This window comes from Protopterus annectens, chromosome 4.part0 (genome assembly GCF_019279795.1).
Source record: "Protopterus annectens isolate FY-2018-M chromosome 4.part0, PAN1.0, whole genome shotgun sequence".
Classification (NCBI taxonomy): Eukaryota; Metazoa; Chordata; order Ceratodontiformes; family Protopteridae; genus Protopterus; species Protopterus annectens.
The window spans coordinates 1867494417-1867515043 of NC_056733.1; the positions used below are offsets into that span (position 1 = coordinate 1867494417).

The 20627-nt window shown below is 37.0% G+C and overlaps 2 protein-coding genes across 3 annotated transcripts in view; one reads left to right on the plus strand and one right to left on the minus strand.

Annotated features, from left to right (window-relative positions):
- Window positions 1-20627, plus strand: part of DOCK2 (dedicator of cytokinesis 2) — a 4134711-nt gene that overhangs the window by 2403556 nt on the left and 1710528 nt on the right. The gene's annotated exons all lie outside the window — the stretch shown is intronic.
- The window catches only part of INSYN2B (inhibitory synaptic factor family member 2B), a 689561-nt gene that overhangs the window by 197713 nt on the left and 471221 nt on the right, over window positions 1-20627 (minus strand). For both annotated transcript variants that reach the window (XM_044069536.1, XM_044069538.1), the window contains exons 2-3: window positions 7795-10044; window positions 6306-6380 (exon numbers count right to left, since the gene is read on the minus strand). In XM_044069536.1, the coding sequence (XP_043925471.1) occupies window positions 6306-6380; window positions 7795-9131 (1412 nt within the window). In that variant the 5' untranslated portion in view covers window positions 9132-10044. The remainder of the gene's footprint in view (window positions 1-6305; window positions 6381-7794; window positions 10045-20627) is intronic.

Here is a 20627-nt window from a genome sequence, read left to right on the forward strand (position 1 = left end):
GAGATTGAAGTTGTAAAACACTGGCTATATTTTATTTTAAACAGAAAACATCTTTATTAAGTTATCATGCATGACATAGGTGATCTTACATTTATATAAATGAAAATAAACCATACAGACACGATCTCAGTTGCAAATATTATACATTACAAACAGGGTTGCCAGATTTCTGATGGTCCAGGTAGGGACAAAAAAGGTCTTTCACACACACACACACACACACACACACACACACACACACACACACACACACACACACACACACACACAAAAGGTCTTTAATGTGGGACATCACAGTTCCGCATTAAACACAAGTAGCTCTGTGTTTGGCAATTTTTGATTGACTTGTATGCCAGTATATGAGCCAATCAAAAAATTGCACAGTGGACCCTCTTCTGTTCAATGCGGAACATCAGGCAGTTCTGCATTAAACAGAAGCAGCTCCATTTTGCGATTTTTTGATTGGCTCGTATACCGGCATACGGGCCAATCAAAAAAAAAACAAACAAACCAGAGGCTGTTTCAACAGATCCTTGGAATCGAGCTGCTGATCCCGGGACGGTCCAAATAGAGATGTCAGGCAACCCTGATTACAAATCATGCTGACACAACTGCAACTGCAAACATTATGCATCATTTATAATATATCCAGTCATTGTCAGTCAACCATTACATAGCTAATTCAGGTCCTGCCATCTTTTAAACCTCATTCCTCTTCTGCATGTATTGATCTTACATTTCTCATATTTCCTATGTAATTTGCTCCTACTCTTTTTTAAAGTTCCAGTTGTTTTATCTCTGTTACTATCTTCACTGCTTCTAGTAAAGCTGGTTTAGACTTTGATTTCCAATTTCTAGTAATTGCTTTTTTGGCAGCCATCATAATTAAACTCAGCAAGGCATTACTATGTCTAGGCACTTTCAATTCTGTATCATAGCTCAAAAAAATAATTTCCTTAGTTACACCAATTTGCTCACCCAGCATCTCTGACAGAGCAGTCTGCAGGGATCTTTAAAGTCTGTCAACTCATTACACTTCCAGAAAATCTGTTCCCGGTTATCTCTTTTTTCCCCATCACATCTCCAACATTTGCTGTCTTCCTGAGGAAAAATGGCTTGGAGGCAACTTGGGGTATAAAAATACCTATGTAAACACTTCTAAGCAAATATCCTAAATCTTCTAGACTTGTTGCATGTTTGGGAGACATACACATATCCCCCCTTTGTTTCTTTGTGAATTGCTTATCCAGCTTCTCTTCCCAATCCTTTCTAATATTCTCTGATTGAGATTTATAGCTATTATGTAGTATTGTATATGCTCTACTAATTATTCCTTTCTTAATGGCAACTTCTGTTCTAGATTCTACTAAAAACTCTACCAGTGCTGGTCTTTCATTTTGGAACCCCTATTTCTTTCTCTTTGCCTATACTCTGATATCTTTCCTTGACAGGAAAGGGAATCTGTAACCAGCAGTCCAAATAAGTTCTTGGTGTCTTCCAATTCTTTTACCTTTCCCTTTCTAGTTATTTGCTCCCAATACCTTGGTTCCTTTGCCAGTTTTCTCCAATAAATTCCAGCCCCCTCCTTTCTCCAGTCCAGTGTTGGTTTAGTTCTTAAAATACTTTTGGCTACTTTATGAATATAATATTCTGTATCTTCTTCTTCTTTTGGCTTTTCCCAGTTAGGGGTTGCCACAGCGGATCACCTGTCTGCTCATGATTGGCAGTGGTGTTTTACAGTGTCGAGTTGCCAGCCTGACACCCAACCTTCAAAAGGAGGCACACACATGCACACACTCACGCCTAGGGCTAATTTAGAGTGTCCAATCCACCTACAGCATGTCTTTGGATATAATATTCTGTATAATTATTGCTATCCTCCTTAAAGGTCTGCATCCAAAATCCCATTCTCTCCTTGTTTCTTGTTTCCTCTCTGTTTCGCCATCACCTCTTTCCATTTTGAATTATAGTTTTCTGCTCATGCTATGTATAGGAGCCCTAACTGTGTTGCTCTGAAATACCCCTTCAAATCAGGTAATACCAATCTGCCCTGTCCTTTTGGAAGAATAAGCTTATCTCACTTGACTCTTCCCATCGTCCCTTTCCAGATAAAATCCTTCAGCTCTTTGTTAACTGCTATCCACAACTTCTCTGGTTGATAAAAATAAGACTAAAGGGAAAGGGACTAAAAACATTTTCACTACTTGTATTTTACTGTCACTATCCATATCACAGAGCTTCCATTTTCTCTGTTTTTGTATTATCTTTTTTTAATCCATACTCCTAAATACATCATTTTATCATGTCCCCATAAGTATGGATATTGCCAAACTAATTTGTATGTGGTTACATAATTTACCACTATTGCCTTTGTTTTTGGCTTATTAATTTTGTACCCAAAAAGGTTCAAAACTCTCTCAGTATGTTCAACAGTACTGTAATGGCCCTTTCTGGTTTTATCAGGTATAAAACAATGTCATCTGCAAATAGAGCCAGTTTTTCTTGACTACCATACCAATTATATCCTTGAATTTCTGATTCTGTTATTTTCTTTGCCTGTGGTTCTAAATATAATGCAAACAACAAAGGGAGGGAGGACACCCCTGCCTGGTTCGTCTGCTCAAGCAGACATTAACAGAGAGGACCCTGCCCACTTTAATTTTTGCCTCGATCCATCATACACCCTCCTAATCAACTTTATAATTTTATCAGGGAATGCAAATGTTTCCATTGCTGTTCTTATATATGTAGTCCCAGCTTACTCTGTCATATGCTTTCTCTGCATCAAGACCCACCAACAATAATGGTGTCTTCTTACATTCTGCTTCCCTCTAGATCATCAGTGTTTCTGTTAATGTTGTCAAATATTCGCCTCCCCTCCACAAAACCACATTGATCTATATCTGTCAATTTTGGCATCAATTTTGCCATTCATTTAGGCATTATAGACATAAACACTTTATACTCATGGTTTAGTATTGAAATGGGCCTGTATGAAGCTGGATTTGATGGATCTTTACCCACTTTAGGTATTACATCTACCACTGATTTCTTCCAGGATGTTGGTAAGTGTCCTTCTCTTAAAATGCTGTTAAACAAAACCTTCCAGATCTTTATCAGTTTTCCCTCCTTGCTTCCAAACTTCCACAGGAATACCATCTATTCCTGTGGACTTTCCTGTAGATTGATTATACATCAGAATTTTTATCTCATCTCCTCCTATGCTATTAGTAATTGAGCCTCATCTACCTATAACCTTGGCATATTTAAATCTTACATAAACATTTCCATGTGTACCTTTTCTTAATTTCCGTATTTCTCCACTTTATATAGACTTTCATAGAATTTCCAAAATATTTGTAATACCTGTATAGGAGCTCTTGTTATCTTCCTTGTTGTAGGCTCCCCTAAGCTTGGTGACAGCTATTTCTGCTTTCTGTTGCCTGTGTCTTTATGCTAAAAGTTTTTGTGCTCTAGAGTTATTATCAGAAACAGTTGCTTAACAGCAATCTTTCTAAACTCATGCATATTATCGAGGCAATCCCTTATTTTCTGTTTAGCATTCTGCAGTTGCTCCTCTTCTTGTTCTGTGAGATCCCTCCTGTTTTGCAATACTTTAACATTTGTCAGTCCCTCTAAATAATTCTTGTTACTTCTTAACCATATCTCCCTTTCTTTTATTTCCACCCTATTTTAAAATCTACTGTAATTGTATCCCACTCCCTAGCTATATCTTCAGAAGAAATGTCTATCTTCTCTAATAGCTGCTAAATAATTTCCACTACCCATTCCTTCATTTCCTTTCTTTTCAACCAATAGGTGGGAAAGGGCCAGTGTCTCATTTTTATTTCATTACTGTGTGTTTTTATTTTGGTTATTATTGGCGCATGATTTGAAATAGTTATTGGGTGCGTATCAAGACCTTCAGTTAAATGCACATGTTCCTGTGAAATGTAAATTCTGGCTAGGCTAGCCCAGGTTTTGAATCTTGGGGGAATAATATCCTAGTACTGAATTAACATCTTGCAAGCCACGTTTTTTCATACATTTCTTTAAAAATCTACTTTTCTTTGTTATAGTTTTTTTCTGGGACCCCAGACACATCTTCTCTTTTGCAAATCAATTTCCACTCCCCACCTATAAGTAATATTCCTTGCTGATTTTTTCTTCCAGAATTTTCTTAAGCTTCATTATAGCAATTTTTGGTGGAATATAAATACATGCCAGTGTAATCCTCTTCCCTTTCCAGTAGCCCCTTAGTACTGCAAATCTACCATTATTATTGTTTTTATACTCTTCTACTACTATTGGAGCTCCTCTTGCAATTAATATAAGTACACCTCTCCTCCTTTGCCGCAGATATTCCACTGAATTACCATCCTGAGAACCTTTCGTTATCAAGTTTACATGTTCAGTTCTTTCCAATTATGTCTCCTGTAGCATACCTATTTGTACTCTACATTTTTAATACAGTTCACTACTCTTTCTTTTTATATTTATCTGTTGAGACCATTAACATTTAAAGACATTATAGAAAGCATCCTATTCTTGAAATATTATTATTCCCACCTTTTATATATACCAACTTTTTTGTTAAATGTCTAATTTCAGCTTTTGTGCTACATGCATGTACGGTTTGCCAGGTTAAACTTTTATACAGTTGTTTTTTGTCATCTCCATTCGAGCCTGTGTCACATCTTACAGAACTGTTCATTTTATTGAAAAGCCTCAAACAGTAATACAAACAGACACACACACACACACACACACACACACACACACACACACACACACACACACACACACACACACACACAATATCCCCCTAAAACCTATTAACTTAATAATAACACACAGAACTATGTACATCTTCAAATATGAAAATCTGCATGCAGCTATGTATAATGTCTTTACATTGCAGACTAGCCTACTGGTCAACATAGAAGGTAGGAGAACTAAAATAGTGCAGACTGGGTGAGAAGTAAAATGGTGTCCATACTAGAATATAAACATGGTGTCACTTAAGTGAAGCACTGTGCTGCATTATCAGCGCTTTAATATGCCCTGTATATGTCTATATTTCATATGTTGCTTACATGCCACAAACCAAGTGTTTGTGAACATTGGGGCAAAACCATCATTATGCAAGCTCAGTGATTACATCTGAACTCTTCAGGCACAATTTCAGTGATTACACCAGCCAGATTCTGTAGTCTTGCAACACAAACTTCTGTTGCAAAATCTGATCTTTGTAGTATCAAGTGCATAGCAGACTGATTAATACAGGAATAAACAACACTAATCATTAGCTAGAGGCTTTCCTATTCATGAAGAGAGTTTGATGGACAGGTAGGAGTGTTTTATTTAATCTGACGTTTAATTGCTTTACATTATGACAAGAGAAGAATCACCACCCAAAAACACATGAATCTTAGGGGCCACTTTAAAGCTGTCGATAATTTTACAAGCAAGTACACGCTCTTAAAATACAAATCTTAAAACCATAAACAATACAGTTTTTCTTAACAAAAGTAACACTGTTTGGAGTTTCAGATTGATTGGTTGGCCTTGTGTATTATTTACAAGCAGGGTTTAGAAGTGCTGTGGGAAAATATATAATCATAATCTCAGAAAATTTAATGCTGAGAAAATGTGCAAGTATTATAAGGGAAAATGAATGAAGTATGCTGTGCTTGCTAGAAGTTCAGAAGGATATATGTACTCATGTTTGCCTTGTACTGTAGACTGCAGACATTTGTAGGAACACCTGAAGAATATTGGCATGTGCCTTGGCATTACATGTAGCAGGTAATCTACCATTTACAGACTTGTAATGAGCAAGAATATGAAACAGCAATTCTGCTTTGTGAGCCCCATTTCTGTGGGTTAGCAGCAATATCATTTGCGCAGCTATGTCTTATAACATAACATACCTGTGATTTTTAAAGAAAGTAATTGGGTTGGAAAGAGCAAATGAGGACTTGTTAGGTCTCATAGCACAAAAAAACACATGGCGTCTGAGGTAGAACACACATCTTGAAGGATAGTTGCTATAGTTTGGGCTGCTGTGTGAATATTGTTATAATTACGTATTTTCTTTGTGCTCTTTTTTTCTTTAGAATATATTGGATATAACTGTTCAGAAATGTCATGTGTATGTTAATTTATCCTGGATAAAAATAAAGATATTTTCACTCTTGCTTGAACAAGGTGATAGTTTGCTCTTGTTCAGTAGAAAAAAAAACAGAATTTGTTTTTATGGGCCATTTAAGACGGCAATATATTTCCCAAGAAAAGTAATGTACCTGTAAATGATGCATGCAGTGCTTTGGCAAGTACTGCAGTTATTGAGGTCCTGACCAGTTCGATAGAAATTCCGCCTGAAATACAGAAAAGTGATGTGAATAGTTGCTGACATAAGAAAATTAAACCTTGGCAAAGTGCTTTGAAAGAATCAAAATAAATATTAGATTTCAAACACTAGCTGTCATGCTGTTTTACACTGCAGTGTGAACAGATCACTTAAATGATAAATGCTTTCATGCAACAGTTTCAGTCATACTAAACAACTATAATTAAGTCAGTTGTACAGACTGTGAATGGTAAAAACATCTGTATAATGTTCTGCTACTTTCGTGCATCTGTGTTTCTGTGTTATTTATTTATTTTTAACTGGTTCACTCTCCCCACAACCATTGAGGCCTTCCTCCACCTTATGAGCCCATTAATTTGCCAGAGTAAGAACTGGGTGGCCCATTCATTTCCTTGGGGTGAGGCTCAAGTGAGCCAAGAGGGGACTCTAACATCCATGCTCTGATGAGTATGTTTTTTTTTTAAGCCTACTGCTTATGCCTATGCCAAACAAAGGGTCAACATGCAATGGAACTTTGAAATATAGTTTCACAACTCCATGTGTTATATAATCAGTCGGCCCTGTCCTACCTGCTGCAGACAACCCTCCATGTGATCTCTGATCTTCACATGGGATTCTTTTACAGAGAGTGTGCCAGGACACATGCTCCACTCTACTTCCTCCTCTAGAAGAGGTGAGCAGTCTAAACCTCATCAGAATTACTCTCACTGTGCCAGCTTTAGCTAGTGCCCAAGCTGCAAGTTAAACTCAGGTCACCTGGGATGGCAGCCAGTGCGTTATTCCTAAACATCCAACAGATCTGGCTTGTTCTCAGTAGTTTTTAGAAAGTTTTAAACAGTGCCGCACTACAGCCAAACCAGAGCCAGACAACGGCGAAGGCAGCACATCACTGGAATTATTTACTAAGGTATGAGTAAACTGGCATGGTCTCCGCAAGTCATACAATTGCTCCCAGCCTTTCACCACCAAGATTAGGGGCAAAGCAAAAAATAATCAGTCAAAAGGCCCTGAATTATGGATGCTATTTAGATAACTGGTGCTGTTAACTGAGAACGTCTCAAAAAATTGTCCAATTTTAGTAGATAGTAAAAGTGTAAATTGTGAGGAAGCTAGCAATGCTCACCACGTCATACAACCCAAACAGGAAAATAAATTGCATGTCATTGTTGTTGATATCTGTAAATGCCTATTTAGTTATCTAGTAAATGAAGCCATAACTCATTCTAACTGCTGCATTCCTTTTTTAGAAAATTCGGGTTATTGTGAACTAAGTCTGTAAAGATTTGAAAAAAAACATTAATATAATTTTCTCATTTAATTTACTGGGTTGTTGCTGTAGTGACTAGTTGCTCTCAGCTTTTATTGTAATAAATGTGACTTAAGTAGAAGAACAAAAATCTAAGATAATAAAGTGTACATACCCATCACTGAGGGCCTTGGCCTTTTCCATGTCATGAATTACATTCAGAAGGACTTTAATCTTTTCCTGATTTGACTGCAAAGAATCTTCAATGAATTTTAGCCTTCTCTGCAACTCACAAAGTTCCCCTTGTCCTATATGGATCTGATTAATTTCTTGGGTCTTGTTACTGGTTTGTAGTCTTCGTTCTTTCCGTGGAAAATAAGTATGCAGGTGAAGTGCCTCCAAACGTTTTTTGGTTTGCAAACAGTCAGCTTGAGAAGAACCTTGTTGAACCTCATTTTGGTTGGTATTTACACTGTTGCATTCCTCATTGCCTGTCTGTGTTACAGCTGCTTGACTATTATTTGTCTCCATTGCAGAGTCTGAATGGACTTCAGACATTGGCCGATCATCAGAGTCAATGTTTTTACACTCTGATGAACTGTGACCTAACTGATGTGTGTCAGTAGAAGTATCTTTTATATTACAGTACTCAGTCGACCTTAAGTGTTTTGAATTACTCATGTCTGTTTTATGAGTGATGTGAGAACTATTAGTTTCATTGTTTTTGCTAGGAGTGTGTGAGCACTGAGTACAGTGTTCTTGTGAACGACTTACTAACCTGGAAGAGTGTTGTACTATATATGATGTTTCACAAGTGCTTGCTATATGCGTAAAGTCTTTAGACTCCTGTGCATAAGTACGATGATTGCATTTAGGTACTTTGTTTAAATTCAATGAATTTTCATGTGCTCGTTTCACTTTTGACTCAGAACAATGTATCACAGGTCCATTGCTTTGGGTTTTGCTAGTTTTTGTTAATATTTGATTGACTATATTGGTTTCCTGTGTTCTGTCTTGCATGTGTTCAATTAATGTTAAATGTGAAACATCAGTGGAAGTGTTATCTTTTTCATGAATAATACCATTCAGTTTTGTAGAGCAGGCTGAGTCCACTGAAACCATGACAGATTTGCTTGTGTTTTGTTTTTTCCTTTTAAAAATAGGAAAGTGTTTTCTTAAGCTTGGTGATGTTTGAATAGCAATGTTCTTCAGTCCTTTATGTGATTTTTGAAGAGGGTTGTGGTGTCTTGGCATTTGTACCTTTCCATTCACCACTGGTGTATTTTTACTAGACTTGGCGTCCAAACTAGCCAAATTAGTTTTCTTTTTATTTGTGCTCTCCTCTTTAAATCGGACTTGCTGAGATTTGCTTTTTCGCTGATGCGTCTGCTTTACACACTCTGGTGAATCTAAGTGATTTCTGTTGAGTAGGACAGACCTCACAGTTGTACTATGGTCTGCCATTGGGCTATGATTTAGGGTGTACAGGTAACTAACTTCCTTATGACCCATTTTACTGGATGATAAGACAGGAGAAGGCAGAAACCTAAATGGCAAGACCTGCCAGTGTAGAACGTCAATTTCCTCTCAGAAAAATGTATAGTTATTTTCCACTTGTAATTCACTGTTGCTTTCATATTCTGTAAAATAAAGTTGCTCCAAGTAAAAGACTTGTATTCAGTTCATTTCTTTCACATACTGTATTGATGCTGATAACCAATAATGCTGGTAAAAAGAGTCTTAAACATCCATAAATCAGCAGTACAAATCATTTCACATTAGCTACATGTGGTCTGTTTCTTTGAATTTTCTTTGCTTTGAATACAGTTTTAATAGTACTAAACTGACAGATAGCCCTTATCCATTTATCAATTGCTTGCAGTCAAAAGATCTCATATTTGGTGTATAAGCTGATCTTATTCTTTGCTGAATGTTTAGTCTGTGTTTGCAGGCACTAATTTTTTTATTATGTGTTCTCTGATTTTTATTTTTATGTCATGAATAATAAACTTCTAATTTTTTTTTTTTTGCATTGCATCATGTAGGAAAAAAGCCATAAAAAATTCTCATGGGCTTTCCACAAGAGCTATTGCACTCAAAGTATGTTTGCTAATATTGAAGTGAACTAGCTCCTCTGAGGACATTATCTCCTCCTTTTCCTAGTCTTTATTTTGACAGATGAGACTTATCATCTTGAATTACAACAGAACAGAAATTAGTGTAGCTTGACAACCAGGAAGGTAAAATGTAAAACACTGCTCAGAGAGAACCACTGTTGATAAGCTTTTCATTCTTTTGCTCACACAGACTTGATGTACCATTTCTGATTAGCTTTGTGCATAGGACAAGGCCACACCATTTACTTCTTTCTCCAGAGATAAAGTTGTAGATATCCTGCTTGAAGCTCAAAGAACTGAAAGGCTTTCTGTAAAAGAAAAGATAATAGATGGCTGATTAACCTGGACAAGTCTGTTAGCTAGGCACGATATTTCTTCAAATGTTATTTAGACGTGCTGCTGAGTACCTTTTGTGAAGCACAGTAACTACAAACATATAAATAACACATACATTAGATGTTAGAGTATATTGCAGTTATTCATGTAGAAACGTTGCTATAATGATCTGTAAGTTAACCAAATTCACACTAATGCAAAGCAATAATTTTCACAAGGGTGCCACCTTCAGATACTGTACCTACAAAGGCCACCTCTGACGTGTAGAGAGATAAAGCTCTTATTACAGTCCAGGTAGAGTGAATTCAAATAGCAGCTTGTGTGCCTATTGGAGCTGGTATGAGATAAGCTCATCTCTGTTTAAGAGGTTGGCACAGGGGCAGTCATGCCTGGGCACTTGTTCCAACAGTGTAATTACTAATGGAGATCAGAGATGAAGTGTGAGTGCTTGATTTGAGGGGCAAGGATAGAGTTGAGGGATTATGTACCCACAGAAGTGACTGATGCCCTTACTGACATTGGCATTGCAAGTTGAACTCCAGTGTAGTGTGGGACATGTGCAGTAGGGTTAGGGTCCTAAAACAGGACCCTCTCCTGAGCCTGGTATAAGTGATGACTCCACTCTCTGCTGCCCATCTCTCATCCCCGGGAGAAATGGCTAGGCAGTAAGGATCTCAGCTCTGGGTTTAACAAGTGTTTATAGAGGGCATATGGGTGTAGGGGAGAGAAGTCTAGTGGTTCATCTCCCATGCTCCTGCTTGTAAATGTTTTATTTCCCAAGCCCCTGCTTATACTTATCCACGGTACCAAAACTTGTCAGAGATTTGGGATGCATGGCTAGCCTTAAAAAGGCCCTTGTGGTCGTTAGCCTAGTAAACACTATGAACAGAGTCAGAAGAGACTCACCATTAGGCAGAAATGGAGTGTAGGAAGGATGGAATTTTGCTAGATTATGAAGTATTATTCAAAATAAAGCTTAGTGCTGACTGGGGAATGAAAACTCGTGCAGATATAGTGAAATGTAACTGTGCAAAAAGAAGGCTTTGAAAAACCATAGAACCACTAATAGCTTGGGTTTTACTGGGGAAGATTCTAGTCAGTGGGATGAGAATTTGTTGGGGAAAATTAAGGGATGTATGGACAGGATGAGTATAGAAAGAAAGCCAGTCAAAGCTTAGGTAATAATCTGACATTTAAAAGTGGAAATATGAATGGCGACAGAAAGAAGAATGGAAGATATAAACTAATAGTGTTGTCACAAAGAAGAAAAACTATAATAAAAAGGAAAGAATACATACAGAGGTTAGGCATGCTGTGCTTCTCAATTGCTTGAAATACCCGGAAAATGGTAATAGATACAACTGTGATTAAAACATATAAGCAAGAGGCAAGTAGAAGAAGGAAAAGTATCACAGGACTAGATTCTGTTGTGGGGAACTGTCTTACAGGAATAATAGTTAATATGTAAGAAGGGCAAGGAGAACAATGTTATGGATCTAATTGTTGTGGGAATAAGGAATATTGTAAGGGACTCTATTCTGATGGAAAACCAAACAGCTAGGATGAGTGGTAATTCATGGTGCTGGAATTGATTTGGGAAAGATGGAGCTGGAGGATAAGTTGGAGAAATTTGATGAAATGATAACCGGCTATGACACTGGATTACAATCTAGTGATTTCAGTCTTGATTTGTTACAAAGGGGCTCAAAGGATAATAGCAATCTTCATCACTAGCTGTTTGAAATGTTGGGACCTGCTTTAGCAAGCCCTGAAATGCTGAGACTGAATGGCTGAAAACACAGACTTACATATACTACATCTGAGATGGCTATATGTGTGACTATTCCCTTTTGTCCAATGTATGGTGATCATTACCTTAGTATATATCTATGTCCAGTGGGTGTGAGCATTATAGGAGAAGACCAATATTCGATATTTGCTCTTCTCCTACATTTTTGGTCTTTTTTTTTTTTTTTTTGGCATGTTGGTACTTAACGGTAGAGGGCCTTCTTAGTCATTAGACTAAAATTTAAAAAAAATATCTTTCTAGATACATAGGTTGTGCTTTATGGGAATTAAGGGGTTTATTTAAATGATGAATTACATCTAAAATTGCAGAGTAAATGTATATCTGGCAAAGTAACTGAGAAATATGATTTTTTTTCAATGGGGATGAGATATGGAAAACCAAAGTTAACATTTTTTTTGATTTAGATATCCTCAATACAAATACTGTGATGTTGCCTAACAGGATAGAGTGGAGTTTGAGAATATGGAAAAAGAAATGCTAAGTTGTGCTGTGACATCAGAAACTGACCCTGGGATTCAGAAACATTGAATCTGTGATCGCTCCCAGCGCTTCTCTGTTTACTGTGTGGGTGATGAGCCCTGATGCTCATTAACAATGAATGAGGAAAGTGAAATGTGTGTGATAACAAGTTTATTAAATGTCCTAATCAAGGCCACTGCAGGGACCCACACAAACAGCATGCAGGAGTATGGTGCAGCCACAGGGAAGCACAAGCAGTAATAGTGCTCATGCATTGTGTGAGTCGTGAGGGTACTTGGTGCAATCTTGCATAAATAGTCACAGCAAGAGAAAAGAAGGTATGTAGTAGATAGGTAGATAGGAGGTAAATATGCGGAATGCATAGCTTGTGGAATTGTGGGAAGTAGTAAGGTTTCAAGATGAAGGTAGGAGTATACATTAGGTAATAGGGTCAGACAATAATATAACGAAAGCAAAGTGGTGACGCAATCAGGGATGTGGAAGGCAATAGAGAATGGAGGATCACTGACAAACACACACACACAGACACACACACACACAGACACACACACACACACACACACACACACACACACACACACACACAAAAACACCTATAAATGTCAACTAACTGAAGATAAAAAAATGTCAGCACATAATGGGTCTTTGTGGGGACATGAACCCACAGCCTTGCTCCTTTATACTATGAAAAACACTTCATTTACAGGTTTAGCTATAAAAGCAATGAGAGAAAAGGCTTCACTGAAAAAAAACAGTTAATTATTGCGCACTTGCAGAATAAAATAAAAAAAGAAACAAAAACATACAACCCTGCCCACTTATACTGTGCATAGCACTTCATTTGGATGGTGGCTACAGAAGCAGTGAGGTAAAAGGCTTCAGAGAAACAAGATGCAGCAGTTGACTGCTAGGCACTTGCAGAATGATAAAATAAAGAGTCAACAGGGACTCATCATGACCTCAACTTTGGGGTCTGATCTATCATCTAGAAGCATAACTGGCACTGTAAGTCTTTGCAACATGAACTATTCAGATACTGACAGTTTAACCATCTTTAAAATTGCCATTTGCTGTACAATGACACCTACCACATTTGCGAGACCCATGCCTACCAATATATGTACTGCATAACAATGGTTGTATTTGGTAGAGGAACACATGGAAAGTGGTAGATCATCTTTTTGCTATATATAATGACAAGTGTCATTTCTCATCAGTTCTCCATGCGCATCAGTGGCACTCTTTGCAACCCACTGTGCACAGTGTGATCAAATAAGGTTAGTGATTTGAAAGCCATAGACGGACACATGTGAGTTGTGATTATCTGTTTTTGAAACAGATTATAAAGGATGGAATGGGGTACTGAAAAGTGAAAGTAAGAGTGTAGAACAGAAGTTGAGCAGCTAAGGAATGAGCAGGATGGAGGTTGGGAAGTTAGGGTATTTGGGGAGGGACAGATTTCCATCTTTTTTGCATAAAGAGAAGGTAAGTTAGGGAAGGAAGTAAGGGACACAAAAGGAAATTAGGAGGATTAGGGTAGAGCATGGAAGATAGAAAAGACTGACAGGGTGGGTGGTAACACAATTAGGGAGGGGGAATACCATGAAGACAGAGACTTCAAACAAATAGATGGAAGACAATATTGAGGGAAGGACTGAACAACAAATGGGATGAGCATGGATACAAAAGGGAGGGGAATACCAGGATGGGGTTAGGATAGGGTATTGGCAGCTGCAGTCTCTGACAACTCCAACTCAGTGGGAGATTGCTCAACACCCTTGATTCAATCATTGCTGGGCACTGTCTTAGATGGTGGAGACAGTGCTGGACAGAGATCCAACTTAAAGAGATGCTTCAGGAGGTTCTCCATCTGACTGATTCAGGCATTCAACCCCCTGTCAATAATTTCCCCCTTAATGTCTTCCAGCTACCGATGGGTGACAAAAGTACCACCTCCATTGGTAGTGTTTCTGGCAGGTACAACTGTCCCAGCATTCAGTGCAGGGATACCTAAAGCAGATGATGCAGGTAGGACAGAAGTTATGGAGGTGACTGTGGCAGTCAGAGACTCAGATGAGCTGAGGGCTTCTGGTAGAGGTGGGGTTAGCACTGCTGCTGCCACCTGTAAGCACCCAAAAGGTGCCGCCAGAAAGATTGTTGTAGGTCATGATGCTGCTGTACATAATAGTAAAATAAATGGATAAAACACAATAATAAAATAAATGTATGTAATAGAAATGTAGTGACAAACAGGGTGGGGATAGAGACGGGAGAGTACAAGTACAATGAAGAACTGAAGCTGTAATATATTTTGACTATGATACACTTAAACATAATATTCTTGAAGGAAAAAAAAACACAGTTTTCAATTTAACAAGACTGTTGTTATACACATCTGAGAGGGGGACCTGCACCAACAGCCATCATTACTTGCATTTTGACAGATAGAGGGTTAATGTGATAAGCTACTTGGATAAATAAGCAAGATCTGTTCTCAGAGAGTCAGCAGTGATGTCTGAGACAAATATGTATATACAAAGATACCATACTGCTCAGACATGCATTTCACTCAAAGGTTGCAAGCAAATGAAACATCTATACTGACAAAGATATCCAAGCACCCAAAATGTTGCTCATACATACACAGACATTGTATTATCATAGTTCACAATGGCACTTGTGAAATATGGCAGCCCTGTATCCCTCTGTATGCTGGTAAAAAATCAGGCAATACATTTACTCCATTTACAGACAGTTATATGTGGAATTACAGTTCACCTGCAGGAGGCCTGGGCTGGACAGTGCATGTACAGTGCTGCCCACAGGGACCCTGGTTTGTCCATGGTGTTAAGTACAATTGAGCATGATGCTTAGCAGGTTTTCTAAACTTGCAATTTGAGTGATTCAGAAAAAAATAATGGGCTAAGCCCTACTTAGAATAATTATTATGCCCAGCCAAGTTAATTTATGCAATATAAGCACAAAGGTAAGTAGAGAGAATGTCGTGCTAGGGAACAACTCCTACAGCAGCAACTTCTGAACTTGCCAGAACTGATCCTGTCAAGTAGTAGTGTTTTTAAGTGCTGTTGTAGTTCACCATAATATAACATAAGCGCCATGATAGTTTTAAATGTTTTGGGAAGATGTATTGAATGGAACACTACAAGGGTAAGAAAACACCTGACATTATTTATCAATTCTGTAAACAAAAACACGGACTTTCAGCTGAGCTCAAATATGCAGTGGATACAGCACCATTGTGAGGCACTTACACATTTCTGAATTGTTCTAATTGTTCTTCTATCTTTTTTTTTTTTTGCCTCATTAGCATACTTGGAAAGGCTTTTTTGTTGAGCATTACCATGTCATTATATGGCCATCAGGCTATACTGCTCCCAGCCATGCTGCTTGGCCTGACCACATTGTGGAGCTAGTTTTTTTTGAATCAGACACACACACACACACACACACACACACACACACACACACACCCCATGTTCAAAGACAGTCATGGCTTCAATTTGCTTATAATGATGTAGCAAAGTTTTCTACATCTGGCTTAGAATCTCCCTGCAATGTATTTTTGTTAGGACATGCTATTTTTATGTATACTCTGTGTATGAAATATTTTGTATGTAAATTTGGTTTGTTTCTCTGTGAATGTTTTTAATGCATTACTAATCATTTTCTTTGTCTGTACTCTCCTGGATTAATCCCATAATAGTTCCAGTTGGCTCTACCCTAGCAAATAAGTAAATAAATAAAAAAAACTTGTGTAAGACTGTAATATTATATGCCTTAGCATAAAGATCTTGCATTCTGAAAACAGTATTTAATGCAGTTTGATGTATCTTGCATTTGAACAATTTAGAAAGGAAAAAAACATAACCAACTGATGGCTGGATTTTCTAAATTATTAATATAGTTACAATTTTCTGTTTATCAGACAAAAATATCATCTCTTTCACTTTGATATTTTGAAATATATATAGATTATGCAGTAAAATAGAGAAATGCAGACCTGTTGTTGGCCTGAGGTTTATAGGAAATAAAACCTTTTCTGAATCTGCTGTGTGGAACTTTGAGTCCCCTTGAGGAAAGTGAACAGACCAGAGAGAGAAAAGAGATTAGAACTAAGTTGGAAAGATACTGGAAGAAAAAAGATGTTAAGGAGAGGAAGTTGCAGACCCTTTTGCAGAAAAAATATTGAATTAACTCCTCATGTTACTTCAATTCTTTACATCCAAATAGCTTACAGTTACAACCACGAAAAGTGTTCCAACTGAGCTCTGTAAAATGACAGTGTTTCCTGTGAATTTTAACAGCATCTCTCAGATGACTGATATAGCCACAGCAAATAACACTTTATTTCAGATTGCAGTTCCCTGAAGTGAAATATATTCTGCTGGTAATAGAATGTAAATGGAAACATACCCCGGTGCTGGATTTCATGTAGAAAGGTTTGTGAAAAATCATGTACAATCACAAAAAATGCATGCCTGAATGACTACAGAAACTACTAAACACAGCCTATTAGAGAATCTGTCAGGGAATGACTAAAAGATATGTCAGAAATTACATTAGTAAAGCAATACTGCTCACATACTTAACAAGCATTTTCTGCCCTAGTATTTTTAAACAACAGTCTGCAAATCCAGAACTATTTTCATCATACTAAAACAACTAAAAAACAATGGAAAAAAGTATGTCACTTGTTCTCAAACATTTATGACAATGTAAACCTTTATGTACAGGTTTATTTATTTATCTATTTATGCCATTTTGATAGCATTGCCAGCCCTGTTTAGTCAATATTAATTTTGCTGAATTTCATCTTTATTCTACATCACCACATAAATGCTATACTGGGCCCCTACTTTTGATTGAAGTGTTACTTGTTATTTTACATAATTGGTTATGACAATAATGAGATTGTGAGGGTTATGTTGTCATTAGAATGTCAAATTTTTGCATGCGTATTTCTTTTTAGTTTTTATTGCAATCTAACAGTGATAAACAATTAACCAACAGTTGTTAAACTATATATATATATATATATATATATATATATATATATATATATATGTGTGTGTGTGTGTGTGTGTGTGTGTTAAACGTTAACTATTTACAAATGAGAAGATAGGCTATTTACAGCTTATGCAATGAGCTAGCTAATAACCAAGTATAAAACCCATAAGATACAAGGAGAATTAGAAATTTAAGACATAAAGCACAATAATTCCCAGATTTGTTACTAAAAGACTCTAAATTATAACATTCCAGTGTTATCTTTGCATAAGAGTCCCTTCCATGAAAGATAATTTGTGTTCTACAACAGCAAAGCAATAGTCTATCCTATGATAGCTGAGTATGTAATAAGAAAACTCTTTTTTTTTTCTGGCGGTAACACCTGTCACTCATTTTATTGCAGTGCTAACCAGTTCTGTATTGACACTGACTATTGGATTAATTATACCTGCAGAAATAATGGACTTGCATAGGCTACAAAGATTATACATTAGGACATGCCCAGAATTTAAGAAAGTTGTCTGCCATAGGCTGTAAACAGTTGTTGCACTAGCCACTGAGGATATAGCTCAATCCTACAAATTTAACAGGCAACCAATAGCCATCACACAAAACAATTATATAATGTTCTAGCAAAGGTGGAAAACAGTAAAGAAAATTCAATAAGAAAAATAGTGCTGAAAGATCACGAACAACGTCCTCTTCAATTTATTTGCTGATGCATGATAGCATCGCTCCTAAAAATGCCTTTTCCTCAGGATGAACCAGCCATAAATGTATTTTTGAAGTTCTAATTAAAGTTGGTTCAGTAGGTTTTATTTGACTCGAAGAGCCAAAAACATCCTGTATTGAAAAGGGTTCCAACTCCAATACTATCTTGAGCTTAATGGAAAATAAAGCTTGGCTGAGCTGGCAATATTTCCAGCAATTAGAAAGCAAAGATAATCAAAACCTGAGCTGAACTTTTGTAACAACTGAATAAATGTAACAGTCTTGCTGTCCTGTCACCCCAATCAGTTCAAAGGCTGTCCAGCTATCTGAATCAGTTGATTCTTCTAGATGGGAGCATATACCAACCCCAAAACTGGGTTACCAAAAACCCCATGTAAAAAACGAAAAGCGTTATGTGTGGAATCAGTACAATGCCAGCTGTGCAATCTAGTCAGGAGGAATTTCTTTCCATACCACAGAAGGACTAATGGAAAAAGGGCATCCAGGATACCAGCTCTGGGATAAAAGCATCAGCATATTTCTTGGACTCCATTGAAAAAGCTCTTCTGTGTGAGAAAGTTGTTTGCTGATAAAGGATTCCTTCAAACCTTTACAAAGTCCTGTAGTATTTTTTCATTTGTTTGGTTTTATATTTTCATTATTTGCATCAGAGCAAGGTCTTTACTTGTTGCCAGTTTGGTTTGTATGTGTGTGTGTGTGTGTGTGTGTGTGTGTGTGTGTGTGTGTGTGTGTGTGTGTGTGTGTGTGTGGGTGTGTGTAGAAATATCAACATTACTGTGAGTGAATAGGGCAAGGTGCCTGTATCCGTTCACTGCAGTCTGTACCTGCTAACATGGACATCAGTATTGGGCATGTCTAAATACATGTACCCCCACCATAAAATATTGCCTTAGTTTCATGTGCGTGACCTTGATTTGCTCAAGCCTGCCAGCCTAAGTTTGCATTTCCTTGGAGTTTCTTTGATCACTTATTTAACTTTTTTGTAGAGTAATGTTTTTATTCACTTGTTAGACCCAGGTGATCCAAGGTCATCTCAAAAAAAAAAAAAAAAAGAAGTGAGACAAGTATTGTATTGCCTGTCAGTTATTCCTCTTTTTCAGAGTGACCTTGGATTTAGAATAACAAAGTTTGGGCATAAGTTATGTAGGTGAGCTTGCCTGCAAAATGCGTAGTTTTTGGCATACATTAAACAAGTCAAGTACATGTATTATATAAGTATGTGTGCTCAGGTTGAAATTCACAAACTCTTGTGACTAAGCTAGTGTGATACAAGGTCGTGTGCAGCAAGTATCAGTTGTGAATCCTAAAACGTTTGATATAGCAGCACAGTGGCACTGTTGTTTTGGAACAGTTTTGCAAAGTTATAGTGTCCAGTCTTAAAACCTCAACAGTTATACATGTGGAGACGATTAAGGGCTGTGATTCCATTCTAGGAACATATGGCATGCTGGTATTCACTGTCCAGCTAGCATTCTGAGGACCAAATTCATTTGACAAACATCCATTAAAAAAAAGAAAAAAACTGTATAATATGCTTCTAAACCACCAATCAAATTTCATTGTACATTAGTACAGTCATCCAAGTACATCTCAAATACTAAAAAAAAACTAAACAAAAAAAAAAACAGTTTAATTTAAATCTTAAATCTGCAATATTGATATCCAAACTCAAATACTGATAGGAGGAAGGTTGAGAAGCAAAGACCTTGTGTATTTTCTTTTCTTTCATCAATAACTGTATGACAGCTGTAAATCTCAATGCATGTATATGGCAGGGCAATTAACAACACTTATTTCTATTTCATGCACCAATGATATTGCCAGAAAAAGAATTCTTGTATTTAAGTAATGGCGTAACCTCTTTTGATAATTTAATTTACTTATTTATTCATTTAGTAACCTTGAAGTGCCCACTTGTTACAATTCCATATTTTCAAAATAGTCTTAGATTACTAGAAGCACATCATTGGATCAGAGCTGTGTAAGTATGCAGTGGTGGTTATAGATGTCAAACCTTGCTTAGCAACACATACCTTATTGGCATCATGCTTTCATAATTTAATTTAGTTGGTAGTGAAATTAAAAAGAAAGGGCAGTTTCTTCTGAATAAGAAGACTTGGAAAAATTTGTTGTTCCTTGCTAAGTCCCCTTTCTGTCTTTCATGAGACGTGTACTAATAATTCTATTTATATTATAAGGGTAATACAAATATAATGCAAAAGCTGGCAGAAGTGTAAGTCTGATAGCATTACCTAATGAAAACTGAATTTAGGTTGCTATGCTACGGCAACACACGTGGGCTGAAAAAGTACAAACGTCAGGTAAGAACAAACATGTCCCTATACTGCACCAGTTTTTTTTTTTTTTTTTTCATTTTTGGATAACGCATTAACAGAAAATGTGCACTAAATCAAAATAGTTTTGGTAAGGGAAATGCAACTTTCATATATACAGATTTCATAACTGACTTGCAGGTATTCACTTTTTCAAGACAAAAAGAAAGAC